The 22,281-nt window shown below is 42.7% G+C and overlaps 1 protein-coding gene across 4 annotated transcripts in view; it reads right to left on the reverse strand.

The window, feature by feature from the left end:
- Positions 1–1,057: 1,057 nt before the first annotated feature.
- The window catches only part of LOC110983507 (uncharacterized), a 55,887-nt gene continuing 34,663 nt past the window's right edge, over positions 1,058–22,281 (reverse strand). For 2 of the 4 annotated variants that reach the window (XM_022242812.2, XM_087141939.1), the window contains 7 exons: positions 21,494–21,605; positions 17,938–18,212; positions 14,909–15,195; positions 12,584–13,631; positions 11,559–11,789; positions 6,381–6,493; positions 1,058–5,514 (listed from right to left, as the gene is read on the reverse strand). In XM_022242812.2, the coding sequence (XP_022098504.2) occupies positions 5,395–5,514; positions 6,381–6,493; positions 11,559–11,789; positions 12,584–13,631; positions 14,909–15,195; positions 17,938–18,212; positions 21,494–21,588 (2,169 nt within the window). In that variant the 5' untranslated portion in view covers positions 21,589–21,605 and the 3' untranslated portion in view covers positions 1,058–5,394. The remainder of the gene's footprint in view (positions 5,515–6,380; positions 6,494–11,558; positions 11,790–12,583; positions 13,632–14,908; positions 15,196–17,937; positions 18,213–21,493; positions 21,606–22,281) is intronic. The other 2 variants (XM_087141941.1, XM_087141940.1) reach the window with 2 other exon arrangements.

Raw genomic sequence — 22,281 nt, forward strand, 5'->3', positions numbered from 1 at the left:
TTTCACATGCGTGTTGTGAAGTAAATAGTATACAGAAATGTGATTTACTTCGGAATCGCGAACTGGTTGGATACCCACAGGCAGTGTTGTAGTTAAGACCAGGCTATCCAAGACCCAGACCAAGACCAAGACTAGGCCAGAAAAATTAACCCGAGACAGAGACCATTGAGCGTTTTCTATAGCCCCATGCCGAGACCAAGACCAGCATGTTCGAGACCAAGACCACCTTCAAATTGGTCTGGAGACTAAGACCAGTCTCGACGACTACAACACTGCCCACAGGCATCACAAACTGCAGTCAACCAAAAAGACAAAGGAGTGGGGAAGTAAATCTTTTAAAGTACATTGTGCATGAAGATCCCCGACTGAAAAATATTATTCCGAAAATGCTGAAATATACGGCTAAAAGAAAATGGCATGGGATGCACTGTAAAACCTAAGGGTCAGACTGTCACGGAATCTGGGTCCCATGAGGCCTGGCCCTTTCGGGTCAAATTATGGCCTGTTTTGGGTCATATTTGTCCCAGAACTGTGACCTGTTTTGACCCAAAATCTGGGTCAAATATGACCCAAAACAGGTCATGATTTGACCCGGAAAAGGGTCAGTCTGACCCTGGTGTTTTTAGAGTGTACGCTCCAGGGATGTAAGGATGGGCAAATAAGAATAGGCCCTACCTCCAGCTCTTGTTTTTGTGATGAGTGAATGGAGTCAAACATGCCCGTTCGCGCGATATTTCAATTACTTGAAATAGAGGTTGGGGTTGGGGTAAGAATTAGCTTTGTTACGTAACTGAGCCTGTCTTTCCAAAATGCCGCAATTTCCAAGGAAGAATGTTGCATAAACTACGTTTGCCTGCTACACCTGTCGAAGCAGATTTGCCTCAAATGCCACGACCCAAAGAAATTGTAGGTAGGGCTGAACTCAAGTTTCCAAGGCACTTGGAAACATGTTATAGGGAGAAGTTGGGGGCAGTGACGAGTTTGATGGGAAAAACAAATGCAATGCCACCCGACTGCGAAAACTCTGTGACAAAATAATTGGAATACACATACACAGTTTGCAATATGACCACATAAAAATATTTATTTCTCATTTCAGCCAATGCATATATATACACACAAGTATGTGACATATATGATGATTTATTCTCCAAGGAGATTGGATTTCAGTGCAAGTTTATAATTTGAACCAATGTACTTATTAAACGTCTTACTGAAAACACGAAAAGCAATACGTGCCTAAAATAAAATGACAAAAACACTTCAAAAGATATCTAAACTGTCATTAGGCGAATGAAAAAAGTGATGTAAAATCAACTTTTCCACGACATAAATTCATAAAAGCCCCACATATACGAACACGAAAGACTCACAATACGCAGGTCTGACGTCATTCCGAGTGCTAACGAACAACATACAATTATAACTTCAACAAAGTTCACTCTCCTCAGGTTACCTATTTCGAATACAGTCCACTAGATCTGAGGGCCCCGATCTCTTCTTTCCCTCCTTTCCTTATTACAAGGCTGTGGTCAGCTCAAGGTTTTTAAGTCGGAAGGTCCGAGTGGCCTTGTTTTAACAAGAATTGACCCATTCTTATCCACTTACATCTCGCTCACTTATGTCGCAATACCAATGCCTTAAAACATTCCAAAAATTGACGCGATGAAGAACTATTAATCAGTATAATATTCACACATTTCAACATTGTTTAGCCAACTGACGAGCTTTTCTGCACACAAACCTGCTGAAGCATTTCATCGATGTGCGAGTTTCGCCATCAGATACACATGGGCAAAGAAGTGAAAGAAAACCGCAGGTCTGTCTGATTGCTTCAACATCAGACGGGTGCAAATAATTTTTCTATATCAAACATCTCAGCAAATGCACTATAATACCCACATCGATTTACAAATTGCTTTGCAGATCACGTTTCAGTTCTTGAAAAGAGATTTGAGGGACAATAATGCTTCTGTCTAAAACAAAAATACCTGCCTACATCAAGTACGCTACTTCGTTAAACCACCTGTTGAAATTGAAAACAACTTACTCCTGAGGCATTAACTGCTATTGTATAAGTCAAACTCTTTCACCTCGAGAGGACAGCTGCAGCACACAGGTAATCATTTTTGTGAGCTGATTGTGAGTACAATACAAAGAGCTTTCGAGACAATACCTACAAACACGGACCAAATGGAGTAGAGCAATATCACTTTCACATCAGCGCCATGAAACAATGTGCATTAAAAGTGCAGGATATAAATGAATACTCGGCCATAAACTGCATTGTTTGAATTATTTCTATACACTTGTACAATTCAGCCAAGCTTAATATTGGAGTAAAATCAATTAGATTATTGTTCCCTTCCTTTCTACCCTTTATGATTTCCAAAGCACCACCCCAAACAATTCCCCGTGCTCGTGTACGTGCAAAGCTGTCTGATATATTCATATTTTCTTCATGAAAAGCAGACAGGATGTGCACGTACTTTCCTTGAAAAGCAACAACATACAGCGGGTCTGTCAGTGGTTGGTGTACGCAGTTATTGTGACTTGAGGCTGCCCCATCACCATAATTACTTGTTTTGGGCCACTGTTATTCACAGGACTATGTTTGCGTAAATTAAATAGGCGCTCCCCGACATCTATCCTTGCCAGATCCTCCTAAACCTAACACGACGAAATGGGTACACAATCACATGAAAGGAAGCCAGTTTTCTGTCTTCATTGCTTCCAAGGCCCAAAAATAAGGCCAGAGAAGATTGAATATATACCTTGTTAAGGTCTAAAATAACACCCACATTTTACATGAGAAGCATGAAATCAGGCCTTTGCCTGAAAACTCGCATCCCTAAACTCGGTGATTTTGGATACCCATCTGTCGGCTGTTTTCAACTCGGCCAAAAATTCTTTTTGACATGTTTCATAGAAACTAGGGTCGGTTAAGTACTGTGAATGGTGGTTGTACAAATCTGCAGCGGCAAGGGCCCTAACCATACATACTCTCTACATTGTAGGAAATATTTTTTTTCCTTTAAGGATGACAAAAATATATGGGCGAAAATCATGGAGATTCATAAGAAATCAATGAAAAATCCAGTACCATACAAGATATTTATCAATATGTACATGATAAAGGATACATCCCTTTCAGGGAAAACTTAGTTACAAATTTGGTCTGGCTCCCCCCCCCCTCTCTTGCGTCAGGTAACCACCTGCGGTCAAAATCAATGCACAATGAGGTAATGCCCGGTTGTCTTTTTACATGCAGGCACAGGAGTCAGATTTTTAAACTACATGGAAATGTAATCAAACGATGGGCAAAAATGGCAGTAAGTTTCAAAAACATGGTATGAAACTTGAATGAAGGCATGCGCGAAAAAAATATGGTACATGGGAGACATAACTGGCAATTACTTGATGAAGAAAATAAATGCAAGTTTTGGAAAATTGGCGACATTTTCCAGTTTTTGTTTTTCAGTTTCTTGCATTTGGGTCAAATTACTGTGGCAGTTGCCAGAATTAAAGATTCTCCAAATAGTCACAATCTCATGGTCTAGGGACCAAATTTAAAACAATGACTAAATGTACACAAAGCAAGACCTGTACAATCTTGATATCTCGACTGGTCAACGCACCCACCCCTTGGGTCAAACACGATATGTCACCTGTTTTGTGGGGACCGTGTTATGGTGACACTATGAAGTCCAAACAACTTGGTCCCAATTCAGCTAATATACGAAACTTCCCCACCAGGCGGTGAGGGCCAGAATACCCCTACACACGCTTGTTTTCAACAAACCACAACCAAAATTGTTCCAGTGCAAAAAAACTTGAATCATACAGGAACATACCACTGTCACGCATCACAGTATACTTGCTATCACAGTATACTTGCTCAGTCCCTATAAGTAAACACAAGCTGCGCGTTTACCACATATACAAAAAACAACATTGTTGGTGATCAATTCAATCCAGTCTTTCAGCGCGTTATCTGAGTTACGTGCAGCTCAACCCTGTCCTAACCATGACAAATTGCTGAATAAACCATTCTGTCGTGGGAAGAGTCCGTCTATCCACGTGTCCAATGGCTAGCCTTGAACACTTTTGGACGGGGACTTTTTGCTTGAACAAAATTTAATTACAACATCTCTTCACCATTTTCTACACAAATCTTTTAAAAGACTTAAACCCCAACAGGGCCACGCATGCCCTCCAATTTCCACATGAGTCTAAAAACCACAAGGCATTTAGGATTAAAACCGAAATCTGAACAAAATTATGTCATCTCCCAAAATGCATGGAACAGCTAAGACTTAAAAGCTCTGATTACAAGCACCAGTTTGAAGAAAAACTGTTCTGAGTGTGTCCCTGGGAGTGGACAGGCAGAGTTAACACTAAAGTCTTGTGCACATTTATAGTACATTGCAATTGACACTTAACCTGGCAATGGAAAATTCTTTCACTTTTTTTTCTCTGCCCTCGGAATCTATTTTCATTTCACAAAATGAGAGAGCAATCTCCCACAATGAGAAAATGATCACACCCTTTCACACAAGTGGGAAATCATTTCCACATCTCTTCACATGAATGGGAAAACATTTTCACATCTGTTCAGAAGAGTCACGAGAGTGGGGAAACATTTTCACATCTGTTCACAGGAGTCATGAGAGTGGAGAAACATTTTCACATCTGTTCACAGGAGTGGGAAAAAAATTTCCACATTTGTTCACATAAAGTGGAAAACATTTTCACGTCTGTTCAATTAAGTGGGAAACTATTTTCACATCTCTTCACACAAGTGGGAAAACATTGTCTATACTTTTTGTACAGGTTGAAAATTCTTTTCAAACCTTACACAATGCAATTGTGAATGCGGATTCTTTTCACAGTATTTCTTATTTTTTTCACAGTGTTAATGTTCAACTACAATATAGTGCAGTTACCGATGGTGAGATTCAAGGACGAAGAGAAATCCGCAAAACATCCAGCATGACAATGATAAAAGACTACAACTCAATGCTTGTAATAACTAATAAGGCAGGACTCCTTTCACAAATGGCTACGATTATGTGAATCTAGCACTTAGCTTTTCGCACAGGGCTAGAAAGTGTGAAAACCTGAGTGATTAGATCTCCCCCAAACCCAACATTTGGGGGAAAACAATCCTAAAATCTGGAAGAATCTCAAAAAAAAATCACACCCCGTCAGTTGACATTTTGTAGTGAATTCAATACAAACTCCAGGCTTATGCTCAGCAAGGTGAGCATTTCTTGTGTGTATAGTCGGCCACACACTTCTGCAATGAATCAGAAGACTTTTACTATAAAATCGGGAAAAGTTAAAATGCAGACAGCGCCAAGTCAAAAAGATGTCTTAATAAGGCAGCTGTCTTCAAAAATTGAACATCTCGCTGAGTAGCGGCAGCATGCTGGTCCCTTGTAGCTTCAGGTTCATGATGTCATCCATGTACTTCTGAGTGATGTCACGCACGTCCGTCAGCAGCATCAGCGACTGTTGATAGGACGACAAACAAACAATCTAAAATTCCTGTCCGAACTGTACAGTCATGAGCAACGTTCAAAGTTCACCAACAAACAAAACGTGCCTTGAATTTGTGAATCCCCTATTTTTCACACTATGATTTTGTTCTTTTGAGAAGGAAAAGGTTTCATCTCAGGAACATTCCAACCTCTTCCAATTTCTGGTTCTTTAATAAAAAAAGTGTGAAAAGGTTGTTCCTTGCATCTACCTTGACAAAGACTGACTTTGGACATGTAGGTACATGCATGTTTCCACATGACAACTACATGCCACTGTGAAAAAAGACCAAATTTGATGCTTTCACTCTCTTTAAAGACATTAGCGAACTAGAGTTTGGCCAGTTCAAGGGGCCGTTCTGACTATAAACCACTCTCAGTTTGCCTACAACTTACATGGGTGGCCAAAGTTTCTGTAGAAAATCAACCTTTGGTTAGTTTTCGATTTTACCTCAAATTGGTTCGAAACGTTTATTTGTCCCATTAATTTTAAAGAGGGTTGTATTCTTGTTACTAGTAGGTGCATAATTTATCTAGTTTTTGAAGGCTGACTGGGATTTTGAACACTATGTGATTTACTCTTACTTTTGTACTGATGGCCAGCCATAGTTTTGTAGGAAAAACTCAACTGACAAAAAAAATGACCCTTCAGTTGGGATTGATGCCCTACACGTACATGTAGTTGGGCAGTAACATTGGCAAGCTACAAGGAAGACCCTGCTTGCCTGATCTCCACGCCATGTTGGTAGTGACAACGCAGACCATAGCTATGGGTGATGCATGTGCTCCTCTGCTCTGTGTATGATCTACCATTTAGAATGCAGGCACAGATCTCCTTACCTTTGGGAACACATTTTGCCCAGGATGGTTTAACCTCACACAGGTCTGCAAAGCCTCCACTAAAGTCTGCTGCTGGGTGGTGACAGTTTCCAAGTCTTTAACATCAGGCCGATCTGCCAATAAAGAAACAAATGAAACTATGTAAAAAAATATGAGAAGGCTGGTAAGCACTAAGTGGGTAACCATCACTTGAGCTGCTCGACTGGTGGACCTAAGTGCTCCTTTATCCAAGGTTTGTGTAACATTTCTTCACCCATAATCCTCAGTTTTTTACACACATGTACTAAAACAATGCCATATATTGATATTTTTGCCACATCACCCAGCTGTGGGACAACGGATTAAGGGACTCCTTCATATGCCTCTGGCAATCCCGACTCGTTTGTGTCTGTGGGAGTCACATCAGCTGGGGAATGATTACAGATGTTATCTGCCATTTCATACTAAACTCCTATGACATGTTTATACACTGTAAGTCCTGCACTGCTCAGCTGAACAAAGTCTAGTGGGCCATTAGTGGTATGACTACGCCATATTAACAGGTAGCACCTAGACCATCACCAGTGGTTATTTGGACGCAGCTGGCCGATCCACTTTTAAAGAGCCTGAGACTTTGACAGGTAGCACCTAGACCATCACCAGTGGTTATTTGGATGCAGCTGGCTGATCCACATTTATAGAGCCTGAGACTTTGACAGGTAGCACCTGGACCATCACCAGTGGTTATTTGGATGCAGCTGGCTGATCCACTTTTATAGAGCCTGAGACTTTGACAGGTAGCACCTGGACCATCACCGATGGTTATTTGGATGCAGCTGGCTGATCCACTTTTAGAGAACCTGAGACTTTGACAGGTAGCGCCTGGACCATCACCGATGGTTATTTGGATGCAGCTGGCTGATCCACTTTTAGAGAACCTGAGACTTTGACAGGTAGCGCCTGGACCATCACCAGTGGTTATTTGGATGCAACTGGCTGATCCACTTTTAGAGAGCCTGAGACTTTGACAGGTAGCACCTGGACCATCACCGGTGGTTATTTGGATGCAGCTGGCTGATCCACTTTTATAGAGCCTGAGACTTTGACAGGTAGCACCTGGACCATCACCGGTGGTTATTTGGATGCAGCTGGCTGATCCACTTTTATAGAGCCTGAGACTTTGACAGGTAGCACCTGGACCATCACCAGTGGTTATTTGGATGCAGCTGGCTGATCCACTTTTAGAGAGCCTGAGACTTTGACAGGTAGCACCTGGACCATCACCGGTGGTTATTTGGATGCAGCTGGCTGATCCACTTTTATAGAGCCTGAGACTTTGACAGGTAGCACCTGGACCATCACCGGTGGTTATTTGGATGCAGCTGGCTGATCCACTTTTAGAGAGCCTGAGACTTTGACAGGTAGCACCTGGACCATCACCGGTGGTTATTTGGATGCAGCTGGCTGATCTACTTTTAGAGAGCCTGAGACTTTGACAGGTAGCACCTGGACCATCACCGGTGGTTATTTGGATGCAGCTGGCTGATCCACTTTTAGAGAGCCTGAGACTTTGACAGGTAGCACCTGGACCATCACCGGTGGTTATTTGGATGCAGCTGGCTGATCCACTTTGATAGAGCCTGAGACTTTGACAGGTAGCACCTGGACCATCACCAGTGGTTATTTGGATGCAGCTGGCTGATCCACTTTGATAGAGCCTGAGACTTTGACAGGTAGCACCTGGACCATCACCGATGGTTATTTGGATGCAGCTGGCTGATCCACTTTGATAGAGCCTGAGACTTTGACAGGTAGCACCTGGACCATCACCAGTGGTTATTTGGATGCAGCTGGCTGATCCACTTTTAGAGAGCCTGAGACTTTGACAGGTAGCACCTGGACCATCACCGGTGGTTATTTGGATGCAGCTGGCTGATCCAATTTAAGAGAGCCTGAGACTTTGACAAGTAGCACCTGGACCATCACCGGTGGTTATTTGGATGCAGCTGGCTGATCCACTTTTATAGAGCCTGAGACTTTGACAGGTAGCACCTGGACCATCACCAGTGGTTATTTGGATGCAGCTGGCTGATCCACTTTTATAGAGCCTGAGACTTTGACAGGTAGCACCTGGACCATCACCAGTGGTTATTTGGATGCAGCTGGCTGATCCACTTTTATAGAGCCTGAAACTTTGACAGGTAGCACCTGGACCATCACCAGTGGTTATTTGGATGCAGCTGGCTGATCCACTTTTAGAGAGCCTGAGACTTTGACAAGTAGCACCTGGACCATCACCAGTGGTTATTTGGATGCAGCTGGCTGATCCACTTTTATAGAGCCTGAGACTTTGACAGGTAGCACCTGGACCATCACCAGTGGTTATTTGGATGCAGCTGGCTGATCCACTTTTATAGAGCCTGAGACTTTGACAGGTAGCACCTGGACCATCACCGGTGGTTATTTGGATGCAGCTGGCTGATCCACTTTTATAGAGCCTGAGACTTTGACATGTAGCACCTGGACCATCACCAGTGGTTATTTGGATGCAGCTGGCTGATCCACTTTTATAGAGCCTGAGACTTTGACAGGTAGCACCTGGACCATCACCGGTGGTTATTTGGATGCAGCTGGCTGATCCACTTTTAGAGAGCCTGAGACTTTGACAGGTAGCACCTGGACCATCACCGGTGGTTATTTGGATGCAGCTGGCTGATCCACTTTTATAGAGCCTGAGACTTTGACAGGTAGCACCTGGACCATCACCGGTGGTTATTTGGATGCAGCTGGCTGATCCACTTTTAGAGAGCCTGAGACTTTGACAGGTAGCACCTGGACCATCACCGGTGGTTATTTGGATGCAGCTGGCTGATCCACTTTTAGAGAGTCTGAGACTTTGACAGGTAGCACCTGGACCATCGCCGGTGGTTATTTGGATGCAGCTGGCTGATCCACTTTTAGAGAACCTGAGACTTTGACAGGTAGCACCTGGATCATCACCGGTGGTTATTTGGATGCAGCTGGCTGATCCAATTTAATAGAGCCTGAGACTTTGACAAGTAGCACCTGGACCATCACCGGTGGTTATTTGGATGCAGCTGGCTGATCCACTTTTATAGAACCTGAGACTTTGACAGGTAGCACCTGGACCATCACCGGTGGTTATTTGGATGCAGCTGGCTGATCCACTTTTATAGAGCCTGAGACTTTGACATGTAGCACCTGGACCATCACCAGTGGTTATTTGGATGCAGCTGGCTGATCCACTTTTATAGAGCCTGAGACTTTGACAGGTAGCACCTGGACCATCACCGGTGGTTATTTGGATGCAGCTGGCTGATCTACTTTTAGAGAGCCTGAGACTTTGACAGGTAGCACCTGGACCATCACCGGTGGTTATTTGGATGCAGCTGGCTGATCCACTTTTAGAGAGTCTGAGACTTTGACAGGTAGCACCTGGACCATCACCGGTGGTTATTTGGATGCAGCTGGCTGATCTACTTTTAGAGAGCCTGAGACTTTGACAGGTAGCACCTGGACCATCACCGGTGGTTATTTGGATGCAGCTGGCTGATCCACTTTTAGAGAGTCTGAGACTTTGACAGGTAGCACCTGGACCATCACCAGTGGTTATTTGGATGCAGCTGGCTGATCCACTTTTAGAGAACCTGAGACTTTGACAGGTAGCACCTGGATCATCACCAGTGGTTATTTGGATGCAGCTGGCTGATCCAATTTAATAGAGCCTGAGACTTTGACAAGTAGCACCTGGACCATCACCGCCGGTTATTTGTATGCAGCTGGCTGATCCACTTTTATAGAGCCTGAGACTTTGACAGGTAGCACCTGGACCATCACCGGTGGTTATTTGGATGCAGCTGGCTGATCCACTTTTATAGAGCCTGAGACTTTGACAGGTAGCACCTGGACCATCACCAGTGGTTATTTGGATGCAGCTGGCTGATCCACTTTTATAGAGCCTGAGACTTTGACAAGTAGCACCTGGACCATCACCGGTGGTTATTTGGATGCAGCTGGCTGATCCAATTTAATAGAGCCTGAGACTTTGACAGGTAGCACCTGGACCATCACCGGTGGTTATTTGGATGCAGCTGGCTGATCCACTTTTATAGAGCCTGAGACTTTGACAGGTAGCACCTGGACCATCACCAGTGGTTATTTGGATGCAGCTGGCTGATCCACTTTTAGAGAGCCTGAGACTTTGACAGGTAGCACCTGGACCATCACCAGTGGTTATTTGGATGCAGCTGGCTGATCCACTTTTATAGAGCCTGAGACTTAGACAGGTAGCACCTGGACCATCACCAGTGGTTATTTGGATGCAGCTGGCTGATCCACTTTTATAGAGCCTGAGACTTTGACAGGTAGCACCTGGAGCATCACCGATGGTTATTTGGATGCAGCTGGCTGATCCACTTTTAGAGAGCCTGAGACTTTGACATGTAGCACCTGGACCATCACCAGTGGTTATTTGGATGCAGCTGGCTGATCCACTTTTATAGAGCCTGAGACTTTGACAAGTAGCACCTGGACCATCACCGGTGGTTATTTGGATGCAGCTGGCTGATCCACTTTTATAGAACCTGAGACTTTGACCTCACTTTGCATATTGAACTGGAATGCCTGAACCTCATCTCTGCGAAGCAATTTTCCAATTTCACACTCTCTTAACACCTTTTTTTTTTTAGATTTGTCATGCTCACAAGAAAGTGCCTTCAAAAGTCGATTTTCTAGCTGACCACTATTAAGCCTGGTTTCCATAGCGACATAAAAAATACCAAAAAGTAACTGATGAATGCGCACTAATAAGGAAACACTTTATATTGACTAACGCAGTCATCAATGGCAACAATTGGGAAAGTTGGATCAGGTTAAACAGTCACCAGAGAAGGTCTCTACAAACATGCACGATGATATGACGGGCATAAAGTAAAGTCCTTCTCGCTCAGTACCACTCATTTAGCCTATTTTCTTGCAGCCCCAACTGTGTATCAGTTTGGCTTCAAGACGTGGTAGTGCCACCTAAAAAAGCATTTTATTAAAAAATGTTCTGAGTTTTGGACCCATTTTTTGGGTGGAATGACGTCACGTTGCGTCTCTTCTGCGACTGCCTGGCTCTTGGCATCTTGCATGCCATGGGCGTTTGCTAGGACCACCTGGAAACCAGGCTTTGCCTACCGGGAGTCATGATACAGATGGCAAAGAGCAGAGCCTTCTCCTCATCTGTCAGCTCCAACTTGATCATCTTCTCGGCAAACATGGTGATGCTTTCAGACAACTTCTTCAAGCCTCCCATGATCCCTACATCCTTGGTGTACTCCTGTCCTGGGATGAGGATGCTGACAAAGGCTTTTGTCTTGGGGTTATACAGAGATGACGAAGTTAAGATAAGGAACTCCAGGTAGGCACCTTCAAACAGATAGGAAAAAGTGAAGCTTCCCTGAGATTTGTATTTCAGAGGAGGTATCAGAGAAGAACTCAAATGAGAGTGATGCGTGAGCCGTTTGTCAGACGAGTTTGATTTCCCGTATCAAATAATAGAAGGAAAATGAATAAAAACTCTTGCAAGTAATCCAGTCTAATTCGTTGGTTTCTCAGTGGCTTACGCATGTAAAACTACATGCACCAACTGATTTTAAAAAATTTCTGGTTTCGTGCAAAATTCCAACCCCTACAATGCCAATCAATGTCTCACAGGCACGGCCATAGAAACCAATTACCAGTCTGTACTTCATTGGGTCCACATTTCACTCTACACCTGCATGTGGCAATTACCATTTCAGGAGGTATTTGCTCTGTGCGAGCAAGGCGCGTACATGTACATATACCATAAAGGGGTGTTCCACAAACTATGACTTAAAACTGATGAAGAAAATCTTTGGATTATAAGGATATTGCAAATTAGTTTACTTTTTCCCCAAAAAAGTACGTTACAAATGGGAATAACCATTTTATGGGTTAGTTTTAAACTAGAGGCACCTGTCGACGACAACAGACATAGTCGTCAACTCGTTCCCACACCACTATCTACATGTAGATTCAAACATACTAGTTGAAAAATGTCCTACTACACTTTGATACTCTGTCTTAGAAATCTTTGCGCCATTATCTGAGGACTGCTTCAAGTTTGCCTAGACTGCTTCATGTACATGTATAAAGCCTCTGATGGACTTCTCTACAAGAATGATGATCTCAATTTCTACCTTTCACAACAGCCGCTTGATCCTCCCACGTAAGAGACTTGAATGCCGGCAGGCACTTGGCAAACACTGTCATATTCTTTAACACCATCACCATCAGTTCCATAATGTGCTTGAAAATAACATCGTCAAATGACACTGTGTCCCCTCCGCTTTCCTGCTCATCTACGGTTTTATCTTCTGCTGCACTACTGCCGCCGCAGCTCCCAAATCTCAACCCCTGACCTTCTTTCAGTCCGGTGCTCGTTCCCGGATCATCAGCTGAAGTCAACAAACTCTGGTCCAGGTCTTGGCCATCTTGGGTATATGGGAAACTCCACAGGTCAGGGCATGCTTCCAGATTTTCTGGCAACTCAGGAGAACGTGGGTGCTGAGTCCAATCGGTAGCGACAGGCTGCGGGTGATCGAGCCTGAGGCCCCCACTGACGCCAAAGCCTGATTTAGCTCGGTTTAGACAAGCCACTTCCTCTTCCACTGCACTTTCCTTGGCAACCTCTGCCTGGCATGTGCATACTGCTGCGCTGTCCACTAACTGAGTGCTGAGACCACAGCTGAGGCATGGCTGTGCGGACTGATGGGGCTCACGTGAACTCTCTAGGTCAGCATATCCAGTTATAGGATCCATCAAGGGTGGCAGATCACCTGCAAAAGAGCACTCTGGGCAATTGGCATGTCTGTCTGTTGAATGAACAGGTGTCGTCTCACCAAGAACCTGACTTTTTTTGCTCTGAGCTTGTTTCAGAGAGTTCCCACTGGACCCTGTCTCTTCTAGACTTACACCGAGAGAGGAACACGGCGGCATCTCAGTTTGAGGAACGTCTGTCCCCTCGCGTGGAGTTACTGTTACCTTTTTATGACCCGCACCAGATTTGCTGACAGATTTCCCACCGTCCTTTCTCTTTTCAGGACTTCCCTTGGTTTTTGACTTGGCGTCACCCATGGGTCCTGGCCCACCCTGCTGTTGCTTCCTATCCTCCACCTTCTCTGTGCCTGAAGTTGACTTGCTTAAAGAGGCTGAAACGGTCTCTTTCACCTTTTCCGGTACAGGCTCCTATCGAGAAAATGCAAAACAGATCACTTTTTTTATGGGTATATGTAGTTCCAATTTTTTTTTAACTACAAAACTTGGTAATGCAAAGAAAACTTTAATTGAACTTATAATAAAATTGGTTTAACTGCTTTCTGTTGGGGATTCAGGATCCGGACACGTATGCTTTATATGCTTAGCCAGGGTCTCCGAACTAAGACAAAGGAGACAGGGCCCTGCAACAAAAGACCGTACTCCTAACAAAAGACCAGGCTGCTGGGCATTACCAACATTTTTTTCACCCTCAAAAGTGGAGATACATGTAATCAAGCCCTGTCTTGAAACAGTATACCATGGTTTGGGGCATTTAGAGCAAGCGGATTACCACCGGGGACAAAAGTGCTCCACCACCGCAGCGATGAGCCACACAGCACCACTGCATGCTCATCTGGCCCCAATTGAAAAGAGGTCAGCAGCGCACTGAGCCAGGTTAGTGAACAAAAGAATATTACGCAACAAAATCTCGGCTCTTTTTACAAGGCAGCAGGCCTGGTTGAAATACTCCAGCATCACAGAGAGGGTTTAACAAGCCCTGGGCTTCCAGTACAGTGGAATGCCGCTATACTGAACACTGCTATACCGTACAGTCGGCTGTACCGAACATCGTCATTGGATCCCAATAAATTGTGCACAGAACCTACCAAACACTATTCAATTGCCGTTTGTAATTCCCGAGCGTCAATATGATAAAACAGTCGGCGCTGTTTTATGTTGAAAAGTGACAAGTCGCCATTATTTCTCCAAGGATTAGAAGGGAAAGCCACTGGTTGTTAACGGTATTGAATAGACACTGGTTTGCGACTCCACAAAATCGGGTGTGGACGAAAAAAACCGCACGTACGCACATGGTAGCATTGCACAACAATAGTCTAAAGACGGCGTGGCTGATATACACAAATCAACTGAGATTTGCCACAGCATGCATCAGCGATCGATCCTGAGCAGTAGTTTCACAACTTTTAGAATAAATTTGATATCAATTTTTGGACTCAAGTTTGAATAAAAACAAAAATAATTAACAGGTACATTTCTGGAAATCTTAAACTTGAATGCAACTGCAAAACATCACGTCAACAGCGAACCAAGGTATCACAACAGGGTGCACATCGGTTAGACAAGAGAGGGCACTATTCAACATGGCAACGAAATGTTCGGCAGTTAAATTCACTATACCGAATGACCGCTTTTAGCGTGGACCCTGGCATTCCACTGTACATGTAAAATACAATCAAGTTCATTACCTTTTGTCCCTGTACATACTCCTCAGCCTGCTTGAATGCTTCTTTTACCCTCGCGGCTAGCTCCAGATGCTGATTGATGACCTCCTGGTCCAATGCTTGAGACGCTTCTGACACTGAGGTACAAGCAGGTGCAGGGACGCTTACTGAAGTGGAATCACTGGTACTCGGTGCACAGGATGATGGTTCTACAGTCCTTGGGCTGTCCTCCTTGTTAGGGCTCTGTCCTACAGGTTTGGCTTTCTTAGTAATGGGCTTCCTGGTCTTGATTCTCTCCTTGTCCCAAAGCCCTTTGACAGACAAGAAAAAAACTATGGTTCTTTATCTGAAATGTATGATTGGGGAGGGGAAGGGAATCTTATTTAAAATGTGCATGATGCCATTTTCAACCAGATTCTATAAACTGTTTCATAGGAAAAATATGTAAAATAATTTACACTCCTAGTTTTGAGAAGATGATGACCAAATTAGTGCAAAGTAGAAAATCAAGCAACCAGAGTTGAAGTCTACTGGCACAGGATTCCATCCATACAGAAGAATTGTAAGTAACAGGGTGAACGATATCAAAAGAATGCTGTAGTAGTAAACATCCAGTCCAACCGAATACCTGTAGCTTGTGAAGTGGTCTCATGATGGGCCTGTGATAGACTTATAGGATTGTGATTGACTTGACTTCAATACTGCAGGAAATATGTTCAGCAACTATAAACCAATGCATAATCTTTAACCTAACGAGAATGCACGCACTTGGCAAATTCACAGCACCAAAAGACATGTTGTAGCTCAGTCATGGTGTTTATTGAATCTCTTAATACAAAACCAAATCTCAACAAAATCCGACCTGTGGTACAGGTGAGTAGCCTACTGGCCTGTCTTCATTATTCTGCACATCTTTAACAAGGCAGTGGTTAGTTGTTGCTCTTGGGCACTTGGTATCATATTCTCTCATGTACAAATAACGCTAGCATCTGGTGTGGCAAAGGGGTTTGTGGACTACTGTTGCCTAGAGGTGCATGTAGGGTACACGCAGGTACATACGTATCTTTTAAATTTGACCCTAATGCTCCAGGTGTGTAAGTCACCATGGAAACTCGCATAAAAATCTTGTTGGGTTTGACAAACAGTACAGCAAGACCTCACACATCCTCTCTATACATGTACATAAATATGCACTTACGATATGAAGAGGCTTACTTGGTTCGATGACATGTGCATACATGTACATGTGCACGAGTAGCTCATTTAATTCTCCCATAGCCTACCCAGTTTCTATGCTTAAAGGAAACATTTCCATGGCAAATGATTTCCATTGCAAATGTTATGTTGATGCGCACTGTGTGTGACCCGCGTTTAAGCCCAGGCCATAGTAAATGAGTACTCATGAATGTATATTCCCGTTTGTATGTCTGGGAAAATTCTTGTAAGCTGACAATATTTCCATTGATCTAGCGTGTGGTCTGGAGGCTTCTTGTAAGATTAAGTAACGGTAAAAAGTCTATTTTGCGAAACTTACAAAATGAGAAGAAATTCAAGGACAGTTGTAGACTATAAAAAACAGAAGAGACAGAGAGAGAGAGACACGCACAGTTAGAGAGATGGAGAGTCGTCTGTGGAGTGACAGTTGTAAGAAAGGTTCGTCCAGACCAAGTGAAGAGCAGAGCTTAATTTTGTTCTGTAAGAGACAGTTTGTGAACTGAATCCAGTTCCAGTTTGTGCGATCATCAAGTTCCCGTATTTGCGACCGTCAAAGACTGAACTGTTTTTCACCGTCTGTGGAGTCCAGCATTCTTCACTGTAGTGTCTGTCTGCCAAACTCTTGCCCGTAAGATCATCTTGATCTGTCTTCATTCTTTCTCATTCCAACTAGTTCCAATCCACATTTTCTTTGTTATCCTAATTTTTTTACATGCTAAGTGTAACATTCTCATTAAATCATACTTGTTTATTTGTTCCTTTTAATCAGTGTGATCTTGTTTGATTTTTTGTTGCAATTGGAAAAATCTCAACCTTTGGAATATTTACTATTCCGAAATAGTTTTAAAGTTCAGTTCATTTTTATTTCCACTTATACATGTCAAAACAGTGAATCCATTAACAATTTTAAATGAAGCAGTTCGGAGTTTTCCGGATCGTTACAAATATGAGCGCACGATACTTGTGTTTACATGCATGCAAGGACAAAGATGAAATCAATAGCTTGCTGGAAACAGCAACACAGTGAAGGGCTGACACCTTAAAAGACAGATTAAACCTGATGAGAGTGCATGTGCATGTACGGTTGCTTTTATGCATGTACCTCCAACTACAGGTACTTTTCCATATAAGGCAACAAATCAAGGCTTTCTTCACCTTGAATCAGTTTTCTGTTTGCTCTCCCTTCAGTTCATTAAGGTGTTGAGCATCAAAGCATACATGTACCTGTCAGATTTCCAGCCTTTTAACTTAGAAAGGCTGAGGGGTACTTGGAGATACGGATGGCACAGAAAAGTGCATCTCATCCGGAAAATGCCATCAGGCAGCAGGTAATGACACTGCCAGCAGTTAAGCCCTTGACAGTCTAATGTAAGCTCCATATTAACGAAACGCCTTACGATCGTGATTATCAGGAAGCTAAAAAAAATGACTGATGTTTCCATGGAGAGGTTCAGGGATGAAAAGAAATCTACCAAACAAACAGTGGAGGGGTACGTTAATGGCCACAACATCCTCTGACTTTCTCGTGCTTTTAATGGTCAAGATTAAAGTTCTCTCTCACATAGCAGTAGCAATATTTTAATCTCTTTCCGGGGACTGAAGGCACTCATCCACGCACTGACAAACAACTGTGAAAGGGGATTAACTCAAAGACATTTTTAAGCAAACAGGTGATTTTCATCCCTCCTTGTGCCTTTCTTTTCGATTCTTTTCCTTTTTTATCAGATGCAATCTTGGGGTGGACTCTTGATTGTACATGCAGAATGTTGTGTTTGACCCCACGGTGACATGCTGGAAGCTGCTTTATATCGACAATCATCATGCAAGGAAATACTCACTGTCCACCTGCATTCCCACCTCCAGGCACTTTTTCATCCGACAGCCACCGCAGTGCCGTCTCATGTACAAGTCCATCACGCAGTTCCCGTTGGAGCCCATCTCACACTTCAGCTCCGCCATCTTGCGGGCGTTGCGCCGGAAGAATGTCTTGCAACCCTCGCAGGTCAGGGCGCGGTAGTGCATGCCGTTGGCCCGGTCGCCGCAGACCACACACAGTAGGGCTTTGGTCTGATCCTCGGATGATGAGCCGCCCCCTTCAGCCATGATCTTCCTTCTGGGGAACAAACACAAAGAAAAGAATATAATTACTGACAGCCAGCTACTAGTCATGCTGGTACATGTTCTTATACTTGGTTTCGTTTATTAAAGTCCCTCCAGGGGTTAGGTTTTCCAGCCCTACGGCATATGAAACATGGTAATCGGGAAGTAGTGGAATATTAACACACAGCAACATCTCATTCAGATTCATTCCAGTCCTAGAGCTGTTGATCCTTATCGGAAACTTTCCAGTAAGAGCACTGGATTTATTGGCTTTTTCACAATTTTGCAAAAAAGGCATTCTTTTTGTCCTGATTTTTTCTTCCTCTCCAAAAAGGCAGAAGGATTTATGCATGTTTCTTCCGCCAATTTAGTGCCTGCGCAAATTCGCATCTTCATTAAACTTTCACCAATGAAGGATCCTTGTTCAAAAATGTATCTTCAACAATGACATACATGTAGTGTTAACATCATCAAGTGATTTATTACTGATTTTGCAATATTTATTTCAGCCCTTTGACTGTGTACACACGTTTCCACGCCACCATTTTGGTAACTTAGGGATCTTTGATCGTCATCAACTTTACAGCCAACAAAGACCCTGATAAAAAAGTTACGCTAAATCGATGATGTCATGACAACAACAGGCTATTTATTATGGAATTTTGAATGTTTAAATTTGACCATTGGTGTTGTGCACGTTTTTCAACAACAAGACTTTGCCACTGATATCGATCTGACAGAGTTTATATTACCGGTTGGTGCACACACTTAGCCTGAAGTCCATGAGCGATTGGGATGAAGCCCTTGCAGATGGATAGAAAGGGATGTGTGTAGATGTAAATTGACAAAGTGTCTTCTTCAAAACACTGTATCTCCTTAAGTACATGTCATGTTGGGTTCAAAGCTTGCAGATACAAAGAAATTTAGAAAGGGAAGTGTTATAGCCCAAAATTGACCTGATGTGATGATGAAGTCATCACATGACAAGTCACATGACATTAAAGGTGCACTCTTTAAAGCCCTACATGTATATCTCCTGAAGCACTGGGTACATGTCATATTAGGTTAATGCCTTGCTGATATCTAGAAAGGGAAGTGTTATGGACAAAAATTGACATGATGGAATCATAACGTCATCAGCTGACAAGTCATGTGATATTAAAGGTGTACTTTCTCAAAGCACTCGACATGCATATCCTGAAGTGCATTCATGTCTAAATGTTATATATATAGTTAGAAAGGGGAGTTTTATAGACAAAATTTGACCTCGTGTGATAATGACTTCATCAGATGACAAGGCAAGAGACAGTAAATTTAAATTGCCTTATTTTATGAAGAACAGGTACATGTCTGATTAGGTAGAAATGTTGCAGGCAGTCAGAAATGGAAATGTTAAAGATGGAAAAGTGCCTGTATGTCTGTCCTATATGGTAATTAAGGCTGCTTAACAAAAATAAATTGTTGATCGTCCTTTTATTCCAGATATGCCAGAGTTGGGTCGGGCAGGAGGTTTTAAATTTTTTTTTTCCGACAGCCCTAACCTGACATGAAACAATTGGTTTGTTTTAGATGCCACCTAAAAATATTGACATTTTCATGTTTTTTCTTTTTAACTTGGCTCCATGGCAATTATCGTTTTTACTTTGAGATAATTTTTCACTTCTTTGAAGTGAACGAGTCTTAAGGGTGGCCATTGGGGCAAACAAGAAATATAAATTCACATACAAAATTATAATACAAACAAAAAAAATATACCCCAATGAAAAACATTAATACTCAAGGTAAATATAAGTCCAAACAAAATATGCTGTTGCGGCCAAATAATCTCCTTTTTCAAAAAATAATACTGTGGGGGGGGCACACTTTTAATGCTATTGAGCTGGCAAGAAACTCACTTGAATAAGTAAACCATACATGTACACCCCAAGGGCTAAGGGTTGGCGAGGAAGTCTTTGCGACACCAGCCAATGGCGATGTCTGTAGCCCTAAAGACACCCTCTATACATGTACATGCTCCTAAAGTGTCCTGACGATGGAGGGACTGGGAGCAAGTTTTATTTCTCCGACTTGATATAACTGTATTTCTGGGACTTGATAAATTTCTGGGGATTGATATACAGTGCAACTATTCTTATCTTACTGCCGGCAATTATAAGGCACGTGAGAGTTACATTTTAGTACAAATTTATTTCACACAGAGTTTCGATTTTGCATTCACTAAGAATGCCATTTATATTTACATATTTTGTTTGCTTTTAAATTTGTCATTTTTCTTTATACTTTTCTTATTCATATTTCTCTATTGTATTTATATGTTTTGTTTGTATTTGTATTAGTCATAAGTGTTTATAATTTTTGTTCATGTTTATATTTTCGTTTGTATTATATCACCGTATGCATATTTGTATTTCTTGCATTGTTTTATTTCTAATTTTTGTATTGTATTTTTTGCCCTTCTGGCTGAGCACAGAGTCTGACGTGTGTTCAGAGCTATGTGAATTTAATGGATGAAGCATACATTGCATGCACATGCTGCACGGCCGACTGCCATATCCTGGCTTCATCTATAACTTGCCTTATTTTTAATCCACTAACTTTGGAATTTCTAGCTCAGTGAAAAAAATGGAAGTATTTTCATTTAACAGGTGATTTGGGTGTCAGAGGCAAATGTGAGGTGGAGGCGAGGCTGGAATTTGGGAATGTTTTTTTAGCCTTCCAGATAGACTAGACGTCACTGCAACAAGCACACTCTATGAATGAACATTTAGCCGCAAACATGACTACCTGTAGATGCAATGTCATACATGTACAACTACAGGTGGCCCTGTGTCACTTCCTGCGAAAGATTTGGATGGCCTCCAGAGTACAGTACCAGTACTGCCATAGCATGCGGCATAACATGGAGGTAGGGTACCGGCCAGCCTGTAATCAGAGTATGACTGAATGGAACATCAGGTGTCTGATCTTAATTAATGTGACCCTTGCGCACACTGCGCGGCCGGAGCCACCACTACATGCAGATCTACAATTCCACATGAACAGAGACTTTTGAAGATACCAGATAGGTTCCACTTTGGAGTTTACGGTCTGTTTATACACATGGATTATGATATTGTACTCTGAATTGAGTTACCACAATCTCTGAATCTTTACCATATGTACTAATAAAAAGTGGCCGGCGTATTTTGGTGGGTCAGACAGGGACGATCAAAAACTTCTTTTTTTTTATAATGTGGAAATTATAGAAATGCTTATGGAAGTCCATCACAGAATGCATGTATGATTGTCACCTACTTTCTGATGTACAACGTATACCAGAATGAGCAGATACGTGCAGTCTGAGTTTGATGATCATGAAGGATGGCAGCCCCACATTGACATGCTTTCATACAATGTTTGTAGGCACCTGCAGAGAAAAAAGCATAAAAGCAGAGGGTCATTACTGCTAGAGCAAATGAAACACCTGGGGGAGACAGAATAATTGCTGTTGGTCCTTTGGTCAGATCGTAGAACTGATGTGACTAGCACATGACAGCCAACAGCCAGCGGAACAATTTTCAAAGAGGGGGACCGTATGGCGAGACAATCAAGTCCCAGCCCATTATAGGACCTGCAGAAGGGGGCGACACTGGTCCCTTTTCCCCCATCCCTTCTTCTGAAGCCCCCTTCTGCCATCCATCAGATACAGGGTACCAAAGCACATGAATCACAGATTGGGGGTCTCCACCAAGGTACATACATGTACCTCTGTATCTCTGTGAGTCCCCGTATTTTGTGTCACCAAAGATCCTATAGCCAGTGCAAAGATCTGACAGTACCTGACTCTTCGAACAGGGCGTGGTGTAGCAGCCATGAGGTCATTTTTTGGTACATGGGTTGGGCATGTTAACACCTGTGGAGGCTGCACTGGTTGTATGGGGAAAGTGGAAATCTGAGCAAATTTTAATCCATGAAATTTAAAACAAAAATAGTTTGAAACCAGCTACAATTGGAATGAATAAATAAATTGCTACATTGTAGAATTGATAACACACAAAAAGGAGAAAGTCTGAGAGTCTAAGTCGAAGATCCCTTTTCAGGTC

This window comes from Acanthaster planci, linkage group LG10 (genome assembly GCF_054643075.1).
Source record: "Acanthaster planci isolate LZ-2023a linkage group LG10, COTS_SCS, whole genome shotgun sequence".
NCBI classification, from domain to species: Eukaryota; Metazoa; Echinodermata; class Asteroidea; order Valvatida; family Acanthasteridae; genus Acanthaster; species Acanthaster planci.